General features: G+C 34.1%; 1 protein-coding gene across 5 annotated transcripts in view; it reads left to right on the top strand.

The window, feature by feature from the left end:
• beta4GalNAcTA (beta1,4-N-acetylgalactosaminyltransferase A) overlaps positions 1 to 21,012 on the top strand; it is a 51,352-nt gene that overhangs the window by 15,623 nt on the left and 14,717 nt on the right. For 3 of the 5 annotated variants that reach the window (XM_076481413.1, XM_076481414.1, XM_076481415.1), the window contains 2 exons: positions 17,253 to 17,485; positions 17,939 to 18,126. In XM_076481413.1, coding sequence (XP_076337528.1) covers positions 17,253 to 17,485; positions 17,939 to 18,126 — 421 coding nt within the window. Of the gene's footprint in view, positions 1 to 1,193; positions 1,315 to 17,252; positions 17,486 to 17,938; positions 18,127 to 21,012 lie in introns of all 5 variants that reach the window. The other 2 variants (XM_076481417.1, XM_076481416.1) reach the window with 2 other exon arrangements.

A 21,012-nucleotide genomic window follows, 5' to 3' on the forward strand; every position in this document is an offset into this window, starting at 1 on the left:
ATAAGGTTGTAATTTGTTTCTATCAAACCTTCTAGAATCTACATGTTTTTCTAACATGAAAGTACCACTATGTTGATATGTTTTGCAAGTTTTTAACAGAGAGTAGCAGATATTTTAAAATATATATATTTACCTAAAAATATCATTTATATGGTTAAAAGGTGAATACACATCTAGATTTCTAAATATTAAAGAGAAATTAAGTTTTTAATACTTTTACAACAACAGTTACATAAAGTGGGAATCAGCCCTTTCAATGTGAGAGGAAATTAGCCATTACAAGTATTTACAATGTAACCATTTAATTATGTAGTGAAGGTAATCTAGGTAAATGAATGGTTATTGAGACAAAAAATCCTTTCTTTTTCAAAACCAGAAAATAGAAAACATAAACAGCAATTAAAAGCAATAACAAAGGTGTACATGAAAGTATAGCTGGAAGTGTGAATACAAATAATTTGATTGGACTTTTACCAATATGTGGACCTGTTTAACACAAAACTTCAGAGACATACAACTAATCCTGACCCGGAGCGTTATGTTGCTTGACTTGCAGCTTGTGAGTCATGGGTTTGAATCTCCACCCCACCAAATATGCTTGCCCTTTCAGTTGAGTGATGATTAGTCCCACTATTTGTTGATAGAAGACTAACCCAAAAGTTGGTGATGACTAATGGCTTTTCCTCTAGTATTTCATTGATAAATTAGGTGTGGCTATTGTAGATAGCCCTTTTGTAGCTTTGTATAAAATTCAGAACAAACCAAACCATGCAATTAATTAGTTTTATTTTTCCAAAAACTTGGTAAAAAGTATATTAAGAAAAGTTTATTTAGATCTTTCTAATCATGGGAATATTTATCAATATAATTGTATAGTATACAATAATTGGAGAAATGAGCAAAGTTGAACAGAGAATTAAGGAACAAACCAGGTTCCTCTTTGTATTTATGACCATTGTACACATAACAAAGATTGGTTTGAAAAAAACAAAATAACTCATAATAAAAGAATTAAAACCAAAAGTAAATTATATTTACTTAGAAATCTACATTTTGACTGAGGTTTTTATCCTATTTAAGATGTTTGTTTTGTGGTTCAAATTTTATATTGCAATTTTTGACAAGTTTTTCTTCGTGTCAAGCTGTTTTATATTTTAATTGTATGTAAAAGGTGTTTTGAAAATAAATTACAGGAATGGTTGAAGATTTCTTAAAGATTAGCTCATGCTACATGGAACCCTGGTTTGTTACAGTATTACACAATGAAACTTGCACTGGAGAAAGGTAGAATATATTGATTTTTGATCTGCATTGGTAAGTTTTACTTAATGTCATTTGTTTTACTCTTTCATATTTAAAACATTTTCCTGCACCAAGGCATGTGATAAATTACTTAGAATGGGATTGAAGATACATATATCTTTAGGTAACTTGATTATTATTTTAAGGTAATTCATTTTTCTTATACCTGAAAGAAATTAAGCTTTAGAAAGTTAATCTACCTAAACCTAGGTTTTAAGAATTGTCATAGAAATGGTTGTTATAACTATTTTGTTTGCTTTCTTTAATCTTTTGTTTCCCTCAATAAGTATGTGAATCATTTGTGTAATACTATTAATCACTTTTATTACATAATAGTTATTTTCCATTTATTAAAAAAAGTGTAAAGTGGAGTTGTCAAGAGCATCCTCAAACTTTAAAGTGATATATATAATTTAAATATACTTAATAAAATAATAAGTTTCATACAGATAAAAACAACAGAATACCTTGGTGAAAGATCTTTAATATTCAGTCACTAGTTTTTACAAAATAGTATGAGAAGATATAGTAACTAAATATCTCGTGCATTATAGGCTATTTTTTATTTGTCTGTAATATGCTCTTAGGGTTGACTTAAACTGTATTTATTTTTGTTTACTTGGTTTTATCTTTTGTTTAAAACTTGTTACAATAAGATAGTGAAGTAAAACAAAGCAAACAAGCATTATTAGGCAAATTATGAGAATTGTTCCCAATTTAATGTCATTATTTTATTCAAACATTTATTAAGTTTTTATTACAATTTTTTAATTTATGTTCAAATACTGTATAGTAATTAGCTTTTTAACAAGAAGTCACATGTAAGATGTTTTTTTAACACGTTAACAAGTACTTTAAGTCCTGGTTTTTTCTTTATACTTGGTGATCTACTTTGGTTTTGGTTGTTTACATAACACGTGTTGGTTAAATATACCACTTTTTTTTTCTCTCTTTTTGGAATACCATGAATTTACGTACTGTGCTTAGTGCAACTCTTTACAGGTGTTATGATAGATTTCATTACTTGTGTGTGAATATTTATACAGTTGTGTATGCTCTAACAATTAAATGTTTTGAGTGGAGTAAGGTGTTATGTTAACTTTGGACTGAATTTGTTTTTTTATATAAAAATAAATTTTGTTGTATAAGATTTTATCATTGCAGATAATGCAAGTTTTTAATCATTATGTGGACTGTAATCTGAACATCTTGGAATAATTATTTATAACCACAGTACCTCTTCTTTACTAACCCTTTTCCAAAAGGTCACTGGTCAAAGGCCCAGTCATTGTGTTTGTTGACTTGCACTCAAAATTTTATTGACTACTATTTTGTGAATTTGTCTATAAGTTTGAAATCAAATTGTAGGTTATAATTCAACCTATAATATTACGAGTTAATTTCTTAATTTAAAAGTAATTATTAAAGGAACACCTAAATATTAATTTTAGTGAGTCCTGTGGTGTGTTGAATGCAGAACTTTTAAAATTATGTTTGTGGTGGGAAAATACTAAGTCTGTAGTTTTGTACAAATTAGGAACTCAAATTACTAATATTAAGCTAGAATATAGGATAAGAATCTCGTATCTTTTTATTTTGCTGAGATGTGGCTTGTATACTGAATCAAACATGGTAGCTTCATTCAACTCTCCTTTTTTTTTTTTTTAAACAGTCCCTTATACTCTTACTACAGTATATGACAAATGAATAACCAATCAACAGTTTAGAATGTCCTCAGAGTAGTTTTTGTCAACCATGTTAATCTATTGAAAAGCTACCACATTCATTCAAACCAAGATTTCAGAAAGTATGTTCTGTTTTTAGTGTGCTTGAAGTTTCATATTTTTTAAAATCTACATACGTCTTAGTTACTAAGCTTAATAAATTATAGTGGAATTCTATTGTATCAATGTAGTTATTTATGATTTTTTTATTATTAAACTATATACATAATGAAAAAAGTTTGATTATCCTCCACTTATGAAATTGTAAAAGGCTTAGCAACCTGTGTCTGGCAGCAAATAAGTTCAAAGGTTATAGTGAGAAGAGATAAGTGTTTGCTTTACTTCTTGCTTTGTTGTATATTTTTAAAAAAACAAGTTTAATAATTTATTTCTTAATAGTAATAATCCATATACTTATAAATAATGTATAATTGAAATGTGGCTGTATATTACAAAATACTAATCCACTAAAACATAGTCAAGACAGGAAAGACTAAAAGTCAATTTTATATTATTAGATATGGTAACATGAATGCATATGCACTGCATCAGTGCAAGCTGTGCTTTTGTCTAGGTATGACTGGAAGGTCAATATAATGAAAAATATATATATATATATACAAGTGTTATGAGATTTAAGCTATTTAGACTAAACATGTGTATTTTTCTGTTATAATCTGTAGTCATTGTACCACATAAGCATTATTTATATTTCCTAATTCTTTTATGATGGTTACAAGGTTGGTGAAGTGACAGACCCCACATAGTTAAGAGTATAGAAAACAACAAAAAATATAGTCTTATTGAAAACAAGCATTTGAAATGTATTTTGGTGGTTTCAGAGATTATGCAAATAATGGTATTTTTGGGACAAATGTTTTTTTTAACCATAACATGAAATCACTTTGCACTTAGACTAGTAGTGAAAAAGACTATTTTCACGAACAAATCCTTATTAAAAATATTTCATTAAAAATCTAACTTTTTTGGACAAAATACTTGTAATTTTTACTAAAAGTCTACCAAACGTTGTGAAGATACACATGCTGTGTTAAAATTTACATATATAAATGTGTAGATGAACTTGTGTACGTTATACTGAACCCATAGAGAAAGGGTTAACACAAAAAGCAAATTAATGCTGTTCTTTTGATCTAATACCATTAAAAATAGTTTGTTGCTGGGAATGTTTATTATTGGGTTGGGGTATTTAATATAAAGTTATAAAGATATATTATAGGCTTCTGTAGTTGCTCTTCTGTGAAGAGGGAGATTACATCAAAACTGGCCATTAAGGCTTTATGGTTTAGGTAATCAAGAATGGATTTAAAGTTAAGAGTCTTTGAAAAAGGAGCTGCCTGATGTTGCATATTTAGAAAATGTCTATGCTGTGTATTTCCCAAGGGTGTAGTTAAATGATTCATAGGTCAACATTTTGAGTTGTAGTGGATAGTTGGGTTTGTGAGGTTTGGGAGTGCCGTATAGTTGCGAGTCAGTTTTGAATAGGTAAGAATAAAGGTTTTCTGAGATTGTGTTTTTGTTGTTTTTTTCATTTGTAGTAGCATTTCATTTAATTGGTTTTCATGTATTTTTGTTGGAGTTGTGTGTGTTGGCTTAAATTTATTTGTATTTGATAAGATGTTTTTCATTTTTTGAGTGTATTCATTTGTGTTTATCATAACTATTGCATTGTCTTTTTCCCTACAATCTCATACCTATTTACACTCTTGTTCCTAAGACATGTCCAACAATGGTCAGATGCAAACTCTCTGTTAACCTGAAGATTACCTAAGAAAGTCAATGTTGTTCTGTACTTTATTTTAATTAAAGTTTTAATACCCAAAATCCTATTTGCACTTTGTATTATAAAGATGGCTGGTATTGAATAGAAGTCTAAAGAGGTTATAATAATTTAATTTTACAGTTCACTAGTTAGGCTACATTTGCAATATTGTGTTCAGTCTTAGGCTTCTTACCTTCGGAAAGACATTGATTTGTTGGAAAGATTTAGAGAAGGGTAGAATAGTACCTGGGATGGAGGGGTTGTCATATAAGATGTTCAAAATTTAAATTGTTTTCTCTTGAATAAAGAGTTGGAGGAGGATCAGATTGAGATATTTAAGACTGTAAAAGGAACTGATATTGTTGATGCATCATGTTTTTTCAAGTGAGACTAGTAGGACTATAGGACAAAAAGATAAGTTTTAGCAGGGCAGGAGTCATCTTCAGCTAAGTTTCATTTTTCTAACAGGATGGTTAGCTTTTAGAATGAGTTGCCTTCATATGTTGTAGAGGCATTAACTTTAAGTGATCTTAAGAAAGAGCTTGGTAAGTATGTGAATGATAAATGCTGGCTTTAAGATTTTTTAAAATTTGAATTTAGAGGATGAAACACCTGAGATTGTATGGTTTCACTTGTGGGTTTTTAGAATTTGTTGTGTACTGCCATTTTTTAAAATTGATTTTAGTGAAACAATATTTTCATTGAGTTCCAATTTAAGTATAATTGATTTTATTTGAATTAATTTTCCTCATCATTCTATGATAGACATGTTAAGGCTCGTGTGTTTAGTGGAGACTTTTAAGCCTCTCTTATGCCAGCTGGTTAATATGAGATTATTTGAAATACTAAAAACTAGTATTTTACTTCATACTTTCACACTTCTCTGAAAGTAGATAAAAGAATATCTGATGGCTGTCTCTACAAATCTTCATTCAGATGCTTTTTTTCATGTTTAACCATGGCTGATGAAAAGTTTCTAGCACCTTAAGTTGACTATTGAGACAGGATTATGTGGTATGTCTACTTATACAACAGGCTGAATGAAGAATTTGTGCTTCGGCTCGCTGACCATAAGGTGTTTTATTTGCAGAACAGTGAATTGATGGAGGTGATTGATATTTAATAATGTTGATATTGTTGGTCTTGTCATTGCTAGAATAGTAACAAAATTCATTTATCATTTATGGTTTTTACATCATAATATAACATTTAGGTACTACAACTCCACCATCTCTTACTCTAATCTTGAATTGTTTTGAAGCTTTAACCATGGCCCACTTTCAGTGATGTCGAGAAACCCACTTGTTGAGAAATTTATATGCAAAAACGGCTCATTTGGGTTGAGAAAATATTTTACATAGAAGAGCGAACATGTAAAATATTTTCTCAACCCAAACGAGCTGTTTTTGCATATAAATGGCCCACTTTAGTGAGCAGAAATATTCTATTAATTCTAAGAAGCTTGATGACATCAGGTATTTAAAAAGGAAAAGGAAATCACGTATTTTGAGTTTTAAAACACACACCACCTTCCAATAAATACTTAAAATTGGAAGTCAAAATAAGTGATCTTTTAGTGTGTGTGTAAAGATGATCCTTTCATATAATTTGGAGTTTTTAGGGATGTGATCGAGTGGTCTCAACAGGAAGCTGGGGACTCCTTAGCAGGTTGATTTTCTGCTTTTAGGTTATTTGGAGCTACTGAATTGGCTGTTTTCTTAGCAATATACTTCAAAAAATTATAATGATAGATGACCTTTGGCTTAGATCTTGATATTTTTCATTTCTTGTGGCAAAGATTATCCAACCATTCTATGTCGCCTTGGTAGAATCCAGCTTTTTAAGTTGAGTGTTGTCTTTTGTGCATAAAATTATATATAATCTCATTGATGATGCTCCTTCCCTCAGCATATTCTTTGTAAGACTGCTGAGTGGCTTTCCTCCAGATGTGAGTACAGAAGGTTCAGTAGCACTTCCTCTCCTAGATGTCATTGGTGATGGTGTTTTGTTCGTAGCTTTACTGCATGCCTGAGGCTCTCCACATCATTCTGTGAGGTTCTGGAGATATAACCTCTTTCTTCTCTCCTTCACTTCTGCTTCAATTTCCTCCTTTACTTTGTTGTTTACTATTTGATTTCTTGTTGAGACCTTGCACATTGTGATATTGTATTGGATCAGCTCTATTTACCCTTCTCTTAGGAATTTACTTATGGCCCCAGTTTTGAGATGTTATACAATGATATTGCTCCATATACCATTGAGCCTGTGTGTTGTTTCCATCAGAGTTTCATATGCCTCCAATTCCCATTTCTCCCTCTTCTTCCCCTTTGGTTTCTTCTTTCCCCATTTCCTTCCCTCCTCCTTGAGATCCCAAGGATCTGAAAGAAGCAGCTTGGGCATTGTTATTGCAGAACACAATTCATACCTGCTCCCCTTACTTCACAGAGTTTTTATTCCTACCTTTTCAGTTTTCCCTAAGAAAACCAGGGAGTGATGGCCTGTAATTGATTTCTCTCACCCCAAACACTTCATTTCACTATCCCAATTCACCATGGAATCTTTTCTAACCCTGGATGACATCAAGGTATGTCTACAAAGTTTACCTTCATATATTGCTATCACCTTAGTCTCATCCTTTTTTTTGGTTTGTTGATCTTGGAATGCCTTAACCTTTTGGGCCCTTCCCTTTGAACTTGCCTTTGCACTTTACATATTTTGTTAAAATGTTTGGGCTTTCTAAATATGGAATAGGAAGACCAAATAAAATATAATATAATGGGTCTTTCTATTCCATATTTAATAATAAACATTGTACTTGGTTGGAATTTTTTTTGTAAATGCAAAAAGAGGTGTGGCCAATTAGTACTTTTTGGTTACTAATTTTACTTTGAAAAAGTTTTGTTCTCTCTTTGACTTCTTTTTTTGCACTTCTGTCTTGTCGTCAGAGCCTTTCTGTACTTTATGCTTCTTCAAACTTGTGTGATTTCTTCATGCCCCTAATATCTCTGTGGATCTTGTATTCAATCAGATTTATCATTGTTCTTAGTTGTATTTTGTGTCTTGTTCTTCTGATTATCTGTCTCAGTTTTGCTCCTCCTTCAACTGTTTTATAACATAAGATAGTTCCCAATTTTTCTTTTTAATGTCATCTTGAAACTAAAATTTGATTTGGTTTTCTACAAAATAATCTTACTTTTGAGTCTAGTAATTTAACATGTTCTGTTGTTGGACAAATTGTTTTAAATTATTTGGTAAAAATAATTAGCAGTCCAATCCATGTAATGCTAATGAATAAACATATTTTTCCAATAACATTTTTTACAGGATATGTTCACTTTGACCCAAGTTATTGATCTAAGTTCACAAATAAACTTGTAATTATAAATTCTGAAACTGGTGGAAATCTAATACACTAATTATGTTTAATAGAAATGTACTAAATTGTTAACAAACCAGAATAACTTAATGACTAACTATTCATAATTCAGTATTTGTTAACTTCTCTATAAATATTTTAATGAAGTAACTCAGTGCTTCATCAAGTTTCATATTCATGAACAATGTATATTGTTCAATACTCATTGAACATGAGTATGACATGTTCCTGATTTCATTTTATAGGTTCTCTAGTTAACATGCAAGTTAAAACACTGAAAATATAGCATAAAGATTTTGTAGCATCCTTCATTTTGAGTGTTTATTTGTAAGTCATCGATTTTTTTTCTCATTTGTCTGAATGAAAATCTGAAAACTGATTTAAGAATCTAAAACATACTAAAAATATTATGTTGCACAAACTCGAATTATTACATTTCTTTGTAGGTATTTTGGTTTGTAGTCTCAAAGTTTACTAGAAGTTTCAAGAGGTAACAAGGGATGGTCAGAAGGCTGAGAATTTTGACTCAGGGCCTGAAGTTTTTGTATGATTTGATTTAGTAGCAGTTATTAGTGTTAATTTTGGCATGGGTGTAGTGATGTATATGAGCCAAAAATTCATTTGATGATTACTGCTGGAGGTGATCTGAGAGCTTTACTTGTGGTAACTGTTTTGGTGTGTTGAGAGCTAGCTTTGGTCTTGACTTGTTATAGTGGTGTTGATTTGCTTGGATTTCATGCATGAGTTGGTTGGAATTATGTCATATTCTGTGTCACTGGTTGACATTGTTCCTGCAGATTTAAACTTGCAGATGGAGCAGTTGCCCTTGGCTTATGTAAGAAATTGGTATTTATGGAGTAATATTAGTGGTTTACCAGTGGATCTGGTTGCCTTACTACAGATCTTTGTCTTGGTCAATTTTCAATAACCTATAAAAGATTACTGAACAGAAAAACACTAGGCCCCAAAAAGAGTTAAGTAAAATGAATTAAGTACTAAAAGTACAATGCAGTAAAAGTTAACTTTCTGTCTTCACTATTTACCCTTATTTTCACTACAAACTGACCTCAAAGCCTTAAAAAGGCCTGTTGACTTTCTTTCTTCAGTGAAAGACAAAAAAATATCTGCTTAGCTAGCTAGCTGTTTCTTGAATCAGAAAAAAAAAAAAGGGGGTAGCCAACAGCCAGTTCAGAAAAATGTAACAAATATGTTCAAAAGTTAACATTAACAAAATTTCAAGTATACTGTATTGACAACATGTATATTTGGTTCTTAGATAATTTAAATGAAACATATTAATCAATTTTTGAATTACCTGATTCCTCTTAGCATATCTTCTATGGTTTTACTTGTATGCTGTGGCAGGAACAATGGCACTTCACATCCTCAGCCACTAGCCTGTTTTCATTTTTTGTTACCATTTCATAAACATGATCTTTTTATTACTTGCAGCACTGAAGAAAAATGTTTATTTTAGCTTATGTACCACTTCTTAATGTCCATGAATTATACTTTTAGCATATTATTCATATACAATTTTTATGAAGTCTGGTCCTTGGAACAATTTTCCAATTAATTTTCATACTAAAACTGAGTAATATTTTTTACGTGAACAAAAACAATTTATTGTGATCCTGTTCATTGTTTGTAGTTCTGATGTATAACCCATTTTCAGTTTAGTAATTGAGAAACTACTTGTGACTACTGTATAAAACTATGCAAGTGAAATCAGACTTTAAATGTGCCCGAAAGTAATAATAAATCTTGTATTGGTGATGCATGTAGGAGTAATGACTTCACATACATCATAGAAATTACACTGAACATTGGAAAGTTATAGCTTTCCTGATAGTCCAGGAGAGGCAACCAAACAATCATTAGCAGTTTTGGATTCAAAACAAAAGACCATTAGATGTTTACATTTTGAATTGTAAGACAGTAACAACAATGAAATTTTACCGGTATATGCTGTACACTCTCACAAGTTGTACAGTATTGGCAAAGCATTATCTTAAGGTATTTATTGTTATGATGATCTATGGATTTAACATAATTTCTAGAAATGTTTTTTGTTATTACAGTGAAAGTGGTAAAGCTGTCACTTGGAGTAAATATTTAATACCTCCAATAACCTATAATTTCAGTATTTTATTCCCCTCGGTGTGGATTCCTGTAGGTGGTGAGGGGACCTCCCAGGGAAGGTTCTGTTCTTTCAGGTTACCTCCTCTGGAATCTAAACATCCACCCACGTGTTTGTCATGCGTGGCAACCTGTGAAGGGGAAGAGAGGATCCTGGTGGTTGAGGGATCCAACCCTAACACACCACTTTGGCCTTGAATTCCTGTAGATGGGCAGCCTTTGGGTGGCCCCCCTCCTTGTATCAATCAGCTGGTCCACTTGGACTAGGGTCAACAAAGTACCAGTGTTGGAAGTTCTCAACGGGTGTTGTGGACGTTGTGTCTGATGCTGGTGTTTGGGTGTAGTGCTCACGAAACCCTGGCGTTGCTGCAGTGTCCTTGCTTGACATTGTAGTGTGTTCCCTTATAGGGCTCTATGGTAGGTGGGGTCAGTGGGCACCAAACTTTTCTTTTTTCCTGTAGATCCTCCAAATAATAATCTAAATAAAATAGTGAAAATATAGTCAATAGGTAAATGACCACATCTTGAAGACTCTGATCAGCTATCTTCAACATCTGTACCACCAGCTGTACCTTATTTTCTTATCCTACATTTTCTTTCAGAGAAACCTTTAAGGCAAATGCCTCCCTTTCTTATTCACAAGGGACTGGAGGGTCTTGCTGGCTCTCCAAAGTCAGTAAAGAAGCTTTTATCTGGAGACATTGGTTGAAACATCCACATCCCAACACAGTGAACTCCTCTTGAATTGCTGGTATTGCTGCAGTGTCCTTGTGTGGCATTGTAGTGTGTCCCTTCCATGTAGGACTCCATGGTGGGTGGGGTCAGTAGGCACTGAAATATCTTTTTTTTTTATTATGGATCCTGCAAATAAAATAATGAAAAAACAGTCCATAGGTAAACAACCACATCTTGTAGATTCTGAGCAGCAATCTTCAACATCTGTAACACCTGTTGTACCTCATTTGCTTATACTACATTATCTTTTAGGCAAATCTTAAGGGCAAATGTCTCCCTTTTTCATTCAGAAGGGGCTTATTGGCTCTGAAACTAGTAAAGAAGCTTCAACCTGGTGACATGCTAATGGAAACATCCACATCCGAACACAGCTCCTCTTGCATTCAAAGGCAATTGGGGATATACCTTTGAGGTTATATCTCATGCTACTTTGAATTCATCATGAGGAGTTGTTGAGAAGGATTTGAAGAACTTCCCCAAGTCGGAGATTCTCACTGATTTCTCCACTCAAGGAGTTTCTGCAGTGAGGTGCATCTCCACTCGCAAAGATGGAGTTACACTGCTGACAAATATCCTCATTTTGACATTTACATCCCACGTGCACCTGCCACCATCAAGGCAGGTTGTCTAAATTGCAGGGTACGGCCGTACATTCCAAATCCTCTCTGATGTTACCAGTGTCAGAGGTTCAGTCACTCAAAGACATCATGTCGTGGTTCCCTGACATGTGCTTGTTGTAGTGGCAAGGATCATAATGTCTATGAGTGTGAAACAAACCCACATTGTGTCAACTGCAGTGGTTCTCACCTTTCCTACTTTCGTTCTTGCCCTAAATGGTTGGATGAAAAAGAGGTGCAGCATTTGAAAATGACTCATAACATTACTTATCCTGAGGCTCAGAAATTGCTGTCCACCACTTCATCTCTGACATATGCTGCTGCACTTCGTTCCACAACTGCAATGGGAGTGCAGACAGATCTCCAAGAAAATCATTCTCAAAACAAATGAAAAGCCTTTTGACTTCCGTGGTTAAAAAAGTTGATGAATCAACTTCTACACTCATCTCTGTTCCTCCCATACATTCCAACAAACTCCAAGATCCACATCCTTTGGTTCCAGATACAGACAATTCTTCGGATACATCTTTTTCTCCCACCCCAAGATGCAAAGTAATCATTCGTTTGCATCCTCAGTCACTGGAATCCCCTTCCAACAACAAAGACCTACCCAGGGCAGGATCCATGGAAGTCGATAGATCTCCTCTGAATAAGGACAGTAAGGAAAAAAGATGTGGTCTTAAACAGAAGGGCTCTCCAGCCAATTCGCCTACACGTCATTAAAAATGGCCACCTTGATACAATGGAACTGTCGAGGTTTACATTCTAAACTGGATGACATCAAAACACTGATTGCTTCCTAACATTCTGCATGTCTTTCCTTACAGGAAACATTTCTGAAACCTGCTGATACAGTCACCTTTTGGCAGTTTTCTCTGTTCAGAAATGACAGGCTGTGTGATGGAGGGGTAGCACTGTTGGTTGATCAGCATGTGCCCACCCTGTCTTTGTCACTCAACACATCCTTAGAGGCCGTAGCCATCCGTGTTTCCTTGGGTCATACCATCACAGTTTGTTCTCTATACCTGTCACCTGGAGAGACAATCAATTAGACCTTGATGCTCTCATTGAACAGTTGCCATCTCCCTTTCTGATCCTGGGGGACTTTAATGGACACCATCCCCTCTGGGGAAGTGCTGATATTGATAGGAGGGGTTGCTCTGTTGAGCATATGCTCTTTGATCACAACCTTTCTTTTTCCAATACTGGTTTTTTTACTTATTTTCATGACCTAGTCAGTCCTTTACTGCTATTCATGTTTGCTCCCCTTCGTTATTTTCCCATTTTTCATGGAGGCTTGACAATAATCCAAGAGGCAGTGATCATTTTCCTATACTTTTGAGAGAGACTGGCCATGGTAGATGCCACCCAATCTGCATGTCCTGGTAAAGCTGGATCAGGCAGACTGGCCCATTTTCACTGCTCTCTCAGAAATCAATCCTGCCATTGTCTGTCAGCCATCAATAGACGACTGTATGGCAGCAGTAACTGACTGTATTATACAAGCAGCTACTGAATGTATTCCTAAAACCATGACACATTTTCCCCTATATCCTCGTCCGTGGTGGAATGCTGCCTGCCACGTGGCACGGAAGGCTCAAAAACGGGTCTGGGATACTTTCTGTAGATATCCCACACTTTCAAACTGCAATGCTTTCCAGTGGACCTGTGCACATACTAGGTGGGTAAGACATCAAAGCCAGAAGGAATCTTGGATTAAGTTCACAACTGGCATATCTTCTACCATCAGTTTCAGAGTCACATGGGACAGGGTTTGTAAGGTCAGTGGGCACTACAATTCTGTCCCCATCTCGATCTTACTCTCTGATGGCCAAGAAGTGGCTGATACCTAGAGCATAGCTGATACTCCAGGTGAAAGCTTTTGTTGGGTATCTAGCACTTCTGCTTGTTCCTCCACCTTCTTGGGCATCTAGACTTTGGCAGAGCATTCACCTTCTTCCTTTCAAACTGACTGTCTCTGTGACTGTAATCATCCCTTTACATTGGTGGAACTGAAACTGGCCCTTCATTGGTTTGGCAGTACATCTGTTGGACCAGATGATGTACACTATGGCATGCTGCGCCATCTATCTTCTGCTTCTCTTAATATTCTTCTAATTGTTTAAACTGGATCTGGCAGAAGAATGTTTTTCCTAATGCTTGGTGCCAGGCTATAATCTTACCTTTCTCTAAGCCTGGGAAAGATCCTGAGATTCCTTCAAACTACTGTCCAATTCCTTTAAAGAGTTTTCTCTGTAAGACCTTAGAGAGGATGGTTAATGCTCGTCTTGTTTGGTTCCTCAAATCAAACAACCTTCTCTTGCCCACTCAGTGTGGGTTCCGACGACAGCGCTCCACCATGGACCACCTGATTTGATTTGAAATGTCAGTCAGAGAAGCTTTTCTCAAAAGAAAACATCTTATATCAATATTCTTTGACATTGAGAAGGCTTATGACACAACATGGAGGTATGGCATTTTCTGAGACTTCCATATATATGGGTTATGTGGCCACTTACCCATTTTTATTAATTTTGTAATGGACAGGAGATTCCAAGTTCATGTGGGTTTGACACTTTCCTGTACTTTTTTACAGGATCTTGGGATCCCTCAGGGCTGTGTTTTGAGTGTCACACTTTTCAGTATAAAGATTAATGCCATCACTGAACAACTTTCTCTCACTGTTGTAAACGGGCTTTATGTTGACGACTTTCACATCTCATGTCAGTCGTCGAACATGAGATATATTGAGCGGCAACTACAAACTGCCCTCGATGGTGTACTGAAGTCGACCACGGCAAACGGCTTTAATTTCTCTCTCTCTCTAAAACCATTTGCATGCACTTTTGCTGCCAACTGGGTATTCACTTTTATCCTGAACTCCATATCGGTGAAGTTTTGCTGCCTGTGGGTTTTGAGACCAAGTTCTTGGGGCTTATCTTTGACTGTAAGCTGACCTTTATACTACATATTAAGTAGCTACGGGTCAAATGCACAAGAGTACTGAACATCCTCCGTGTCCTGTCTACCACCAGTTGGGAAGCTGATCAACTTTCTAAGTTAAAGATATATTGTGCTCTTATTTGATTGAAACTAGACTATGGATCACTGGTCTATGGCTCTGCCAGACCATCAGCTGTAAAGATGCTGGATCCCATTCATCATCAAGGACTTTGATTCTTCACTGGGGCTTTCTGCACCTCCCCAGTTCAGAAATTATATGTAGAATCTCATGAACCTTCTTTGCACCTTTGCCGTTTGCGACTGTCTTTACTATATTCTTAGAAATTTCATTCTTTACCAAAGCATCTTACCTGGGGTTGTGTTTTTCTTTTTTGGTGGGCCATACTTTTTCAGAACAGACAATCTGCCATTACTCCTTTTGGCCTTTGCCATGGTTTGTTGCTGTTTGGTGGTTGCACACAGAATCCCCTATACAGCTTCTGTGTTCACTGCTGAACTGTATACCATTTCTCTTGCCCTGGATCATATTGAAGCGAAGCAGTACTCCAACTGTACTATTTATACTGACTTAGTTCTCTACTGGCCCTGGAATCACTTCACGTTGGTTCACACCTTGTTCTCGCTGATATTCAAAACCAAATGGCCCTTTTCTCATTAGCATCTATTTCTATCCAGTTTTTCTGGATACCAGGCCACATTGGTATTCGCAGGAATGAGTTTGCAGACACTGCTGCTAAATCTATCTGCTCTGGCACTATCACCACTGTGTCTATTCCATACGTGGACTATGGTCCTGTATTCAAGGCTTGGCTCCGTTTAAACATGTTCTGTCCCAAGGTTTGTCCATAACATTAGACAATGTTATTGGTGATGGTGACACTGTCCACCTTAATAAAGTTTTTAGTTTTTTAAAGGCCATTAATCTCTCTAACGTCATTTAAGTGTTTTAAATGTATTCATTAAACCTTTTTATTGTGGTTCACTTTTAAGAATCACAATCTCTCTAGTTCGATTTGAAATTAGAAAATGGCCGTAACATTAAATAACTCAACACCAAGACTGGAAAGGCCAAATTCAGGTGACTAATGGTAGTTCTTATACTTACCTGTTAGTCTTCCTGGCAGGTTATGATAATTACCATTATGCTACAAAAAGTCATTTACAGCTTCTCTTACTGTGGTTTCTCTCTTAACATTGTAGACTAGATGTCAACATTGGTTTTATGCTATTTATGTTTTTAAATGCTGTTTTGTTTTACCTTCATTTCCTTTTATGAATTTTACTACATTTACTTTATTTTTAACTTTTTACCGGACGTTTGGCGCAGATCACCTACCTGCTTTGTGCCATAAAACACGAAATCAACCAATCAACCAATTCATTATTTTGTTAAATAATATAGTCCCTTTCAAAAAAACTAACCTCTCATATTTAGAATAATTAAGTCTATAAAATACAGATTAGTGGAAATATAATATAAAATTTATTTTGGATTGAAAGAATACTCTAAATATTTTAGTGTTTCCTCTATAATAGAATGGAGGTAGTAATTCAGAAGCAGATAATTCTTTTCTGCACTAAACAGGCCATTACAGATTTTCTGCAGGTTTTATCTGACAGTTTATATATGTTGTAAGGTAGATGTGTGGATAAGTAAATATGAGCACTAGGTCTGTTTTCATAATAAACATCTGAATTAATTCCACCCAAAAGTGTGTTACTGTATGTTTTTGTAGCTTTTTTGTGTGTTTGATACTTTTATATATTTGACAAATGTTATTTGTATTCAGTATTGCAGCAATACCAAACAATCCTTTTGGTATTGCAGTAAATACTTAGGTTAATAGTAATACAAATGTTATTGCTGATTCAGGCAAGAAGCAGTCGATTTAATAGAGCAATGGTGATAAAGGTGGTCCATTGTAAGGTACAATGGGTTTGGCCTTGAACTACAACACAGTATAGGTGAAGTGAACCGGTGAGATTAACCAAGGTGGTTTAAAACTGCTAAGTTAATGTTGTAGTGAGCAATGAATTGAGAAAATGTGAATGTTTCAATTTACCAGTTTCAGTAGTAGCAGTTCTCTTTCCAGAGGTTGTGTTCATTTTAAGTTTGTTTAACAGGAAGACATTTTAAAGAACAAATAATAAAAACACACCAGTAACTATGGAAGAAAAATAGTAGGTGTCAAATATAAAAGGGAATATGTAAAGAAGAAAAAGTTACAAGTTACAGAAAATAACTATCATTTGCTTCCATGTGGTACAAGTATCTTATTAAGGAGCTATTTTAAAATGTGATAGTACTATAAATGGCCCATTATTGCTTTCATAGGTTTATTTAAAGTCAAATGTTGTTATGATTACTTATTAAAAGGTCTGTTTCAGTGCATCAATTTAAAATTATGAAAAGTTGAAGATTTCTTTTTAGCAGTGTATGAAATATTTTTTTAAGTTCAGTATAACAGTATTTAATTTCCTTGTAGGGAGAGATTTTAGTTTTGGATTATGTTGAATATTTTACAGCAGAGAATGACTTAGCTTTAATGAAGTCATTTAAGGTTACCTAGTTTGGTAACAGAATTGTTTAACTTTTTATTTGTTTGTTTCAGTGGGTCGACTTAAAGTTATGAAAGACTGCCCACCATTTAAAGAACTTGAAGCATTGTATCCTGAGCTGCAACCAGGGGGAAGATTTAAACCAAGTGAATGTCTTCCTCGCTATAAGGTTGCTATCATCATTCCCTATCGGGATCGAGAAGAACATTTAAGAATCTTTCTACATAATATTCATCCAATGCTGATGAGGCAGCATATTGACTATGGAATATATGTGGTTGAACAAGTTAGTTTTTGTTGCAGGAGATATTTAATGTTTATAATTTTGTTCATATAGTTAAGATTATACATCATTATTAATTCTAGCATGAGACTGTATGTTAGTATTAAATAATTTATTTGGACAATCAGTGTTTTTTAGTTGTTTTCAATTAATGCATGAGCTTTCAGATCACTTACCTAAGCCTTCTGTAGGTGCAAGACATTTAATAAACAACAGGATCTAACCTGTTTTATTAAATATGCATTAATTAAAAATAAAGTAGTAATAGTCTAAATAAATTATTTAATAGAAATGTGAGTACTCATGTTAAAAGCCTGAAAAATGTTAGCATTTGATGCTGTACTTACTTCTACGTAAGTTTGAAAAAAAAGTTCAAATACAACTTAAACTATTTCAGTTAGTTATTTACAGTAAAAAAATACTTATTAAATCTTACAACTGTTATTAATGATCTAGGCAGGAAGTGGTCGATTTAATAGAGCAATGTTGATGAACATTGGATATGTGGAGGCCTTAAAGCAATACAGCTATGACTGTTTCATTTTTCATGATGTTGACCTTATCCCAGAAGATGATCGTAACTTGTATACCTGTCCTGAACAACCTCGTCATATGTCAGTAGCAGTTAATACCATGCAGTACAGGTAAGATACAAGTGTAAATAATAATATATCAGTTATATTAAGCCAGTAGCATAAACTTGTATTTTTAGTATATTAATGTACCATAAGTTTTTGTCTTTGTCTTTTAATATAGTATTATTCTGAATCTACTATTATTTTAGTATTTATGCATTTTCATATAACATATGGTAAAAAAAAAGTCAAGTATTGTGGTCCTTGAGTATATATACACCACATTGTACTACAGGTAGTTAGGATATAATTGTCAGCAGTTGTTGGTTGAGAATTAATGTGGAGAAGGGGTTATGACAACCTCATATATTTCGTGTGAGTAAAGGCTAAGCAGATGTCTTTCTTGATGTTTATGGGTGTAGTCAAGGAATGTATGGATTACTTCTGTGATCAGTGCAAACAGATGATTGTCTGGAAAGAAAAATGCAAGGACAGCCAGTAAAATAACAAGAATTCCCACATCATATAGATGTTTAAAAAGTTTAAAATATTTCAAACATTATTTCCACACCTTGAATATTGAAAATTCTAAAAGATTTTGGAAAATGTTTCAAAATTTAGATCAGTTTATCTTCAAATATTAATGAAGTTTAGATATGCATTTCTACATTAACACCTGCAGTTAGTAAAAATTTTCTAAAATAATGCAAGGCCAAACTTAGAGTATGTTCTTCAACAGTGAAATTGGCCAAACGTTTTCACGTGGAAAGACAAAACATCATACTTGGTTGTATATCGACTAGCTTCATATTTCACTTACATACTGAAGCAGAGGATCCAAAACTCTTATAGGTATATTCTTTTGTTTGATAAGATTTTGTACAAATACCTCAAATGAAGCAGTATGATTTTTGTGTTTACTTTGGGATAAAAAAATTATCCGCACACAATAAATTGAATTATAGTTCTACAGACATGTTACTGATCTGTTGGAAAAGTTATTCCTTGTTATAAAAGACCTTGGTTTTAAGAATTGTTTTATTGCAGATATTCATGAGCAGACCTAGTGTTGGTTGGCGATTACATGTAATGTTGTTAACTGAAGCCAATAAACTCATTCCAAAAAGATGCACCTTGATGTGAATTCCTGTATGTGGTGAGGGTACCTCCCAGAGAAGGTTCCCTTCTTTCAATTTACCTTCTCTGGGATCTAAACTTTCACCCGTGTGTTTGGCATGCATGGATATCAGGTCACATTGGTATCCGTGGGAATGAGCTCGCTGATACCACAGTTAAGTCTGTCTGCTCTGGCACTATCACTGCTGTGCCTATTCTGTACATGGACTTTTGATTCTGTATTCAAGGCTCAGCTCTGTGTCAGTTGGCAGTCGACTTGGAATGAGCAACATGAAAACAAGCTTTCCCATATAAAATCCTCTATTGGACTTTTGCCGTCTTGCTTCCATAAGGATTGGAAAGAGGATGTTGTCTTTACCAAATTACGCATTCGTCACAGTTTTTTAACTCATCGTTTCCTTTCATCTGGGACTGATGCACCAATGTGTTGTCTGTGTGACATTCAGGTCACAATGGCCCACATTTTACTCTCTTGCTCTCATTACAACTCTCAACAATAGGACCATTTTAGACATGTTTTGTCCCTAATGTTGGACAGTGTTATTGGTGATGGTGACACTTTACCTTACAAATGTTTTTAGTTTTTCAAAGGCCATTGGCCTTTCTAACACTAAGTTTTTAATTCATAAATGAGACTTTTTTTTTTAACGTGGTTCCTTTTTACAAATTAAAGTACAGTTAATTTATTATTTAGAAAAATGGCCGTAATGTCAAATAACTCAAAACCATAACTGGAAAGACTAATTTCAGGTGGCTAATGTTGATGTTTGAAGTTACCTGTTAGTCATCTTGGTGAGTTATAATAATTATAATTAAGCTACAGAAAGTCTTTTAAATAATCAGTGATGTCGAGAAACCCACTTGTTGTGATGTCAAATAACTTCGAAAAAAGGACTTGAAAGGCTCGTTTGGGTTGAGAAAATATTTTTTATATTTTTTATATTTTCTATGTAAAATATTTTCTCAACCCAAACGAGCCGTTTTTGCATATAAAAGTCTTTTAAAGCTTGTATTACTTTACTTTCTCTCTTACTGTTGTAAACTAGACATAAAAATTGGATTTAATGCCGTTTAAATTTCTATTACAAAAACTAAATTGTTTTGTTTTACCTTGATTCCTTTTTACGAATTTTAATAATTTTACTGGATGTTTGGCACAGGTAGCGTAGCTGCTTTGTGCCATAAAACACCAAACCAACCAACCAACCAAAAAGATGCTGAATGTAAGTTGGATCTTATGATTTACAACATTCACAATGGTTTTATTTTTAGACACTGGTGCATAGCAGCTTACTGGAAATTTGGAGATAAACTGGTAAGGAGGCAATTTCAAAAATGAGATCAAATGCTTGGACTGTCCCTTAAAGTTTTATAAGCACCAGTGGTTGGAAAATATCAGTATCGTGGAAGAGTGCTTGTCCCTGCTTCTTTATGTTAGAGCAGTGGTTCCCAACCAGGGGTGCGAGATAGTTTTCCAGGGGGTGCGAGATTTCATTTCATTCATGGATGAAAATTTTTTTATAGGCTATGTAGGGTTTATGCAATTTTAGTTTGTTGTAATATTTTTTCTTTTCCAAATGTTTCATTTTTGTTTATATATCATTAGAAACTAATTATAAAAATTTGTTTTGACCACCTTCATCTTTATTCTTAAAAAAATAATTACTGTGAGGGGTGCGAGAACATATTAAAATTTTTTAGGGGTGCGGGGCATAAAAAAGGTTGGGAACCACTGTGTTAGAGCATAAGTTAGTGCCTGGAAAAAATACAACAAAATTAAAACCATATGACAATTTTTATGAAGCTGTTAATTCATAT

This window comes from Tachypleus tridentatus, chromosome 13, assembly GCF_004210375.1.
Source record: "Tachypleus tridentatus isolate NWPU-2018 chromosome 13, ASM421037v1, whole genome shotgun sequence".
Classification (NCBI taxonomy): Eukaryota; Metazoa; Arthropoda; class Merostomata; order Xiphosura; family Limulidae; genus Tachypleus; species Tachypleus tridentatus.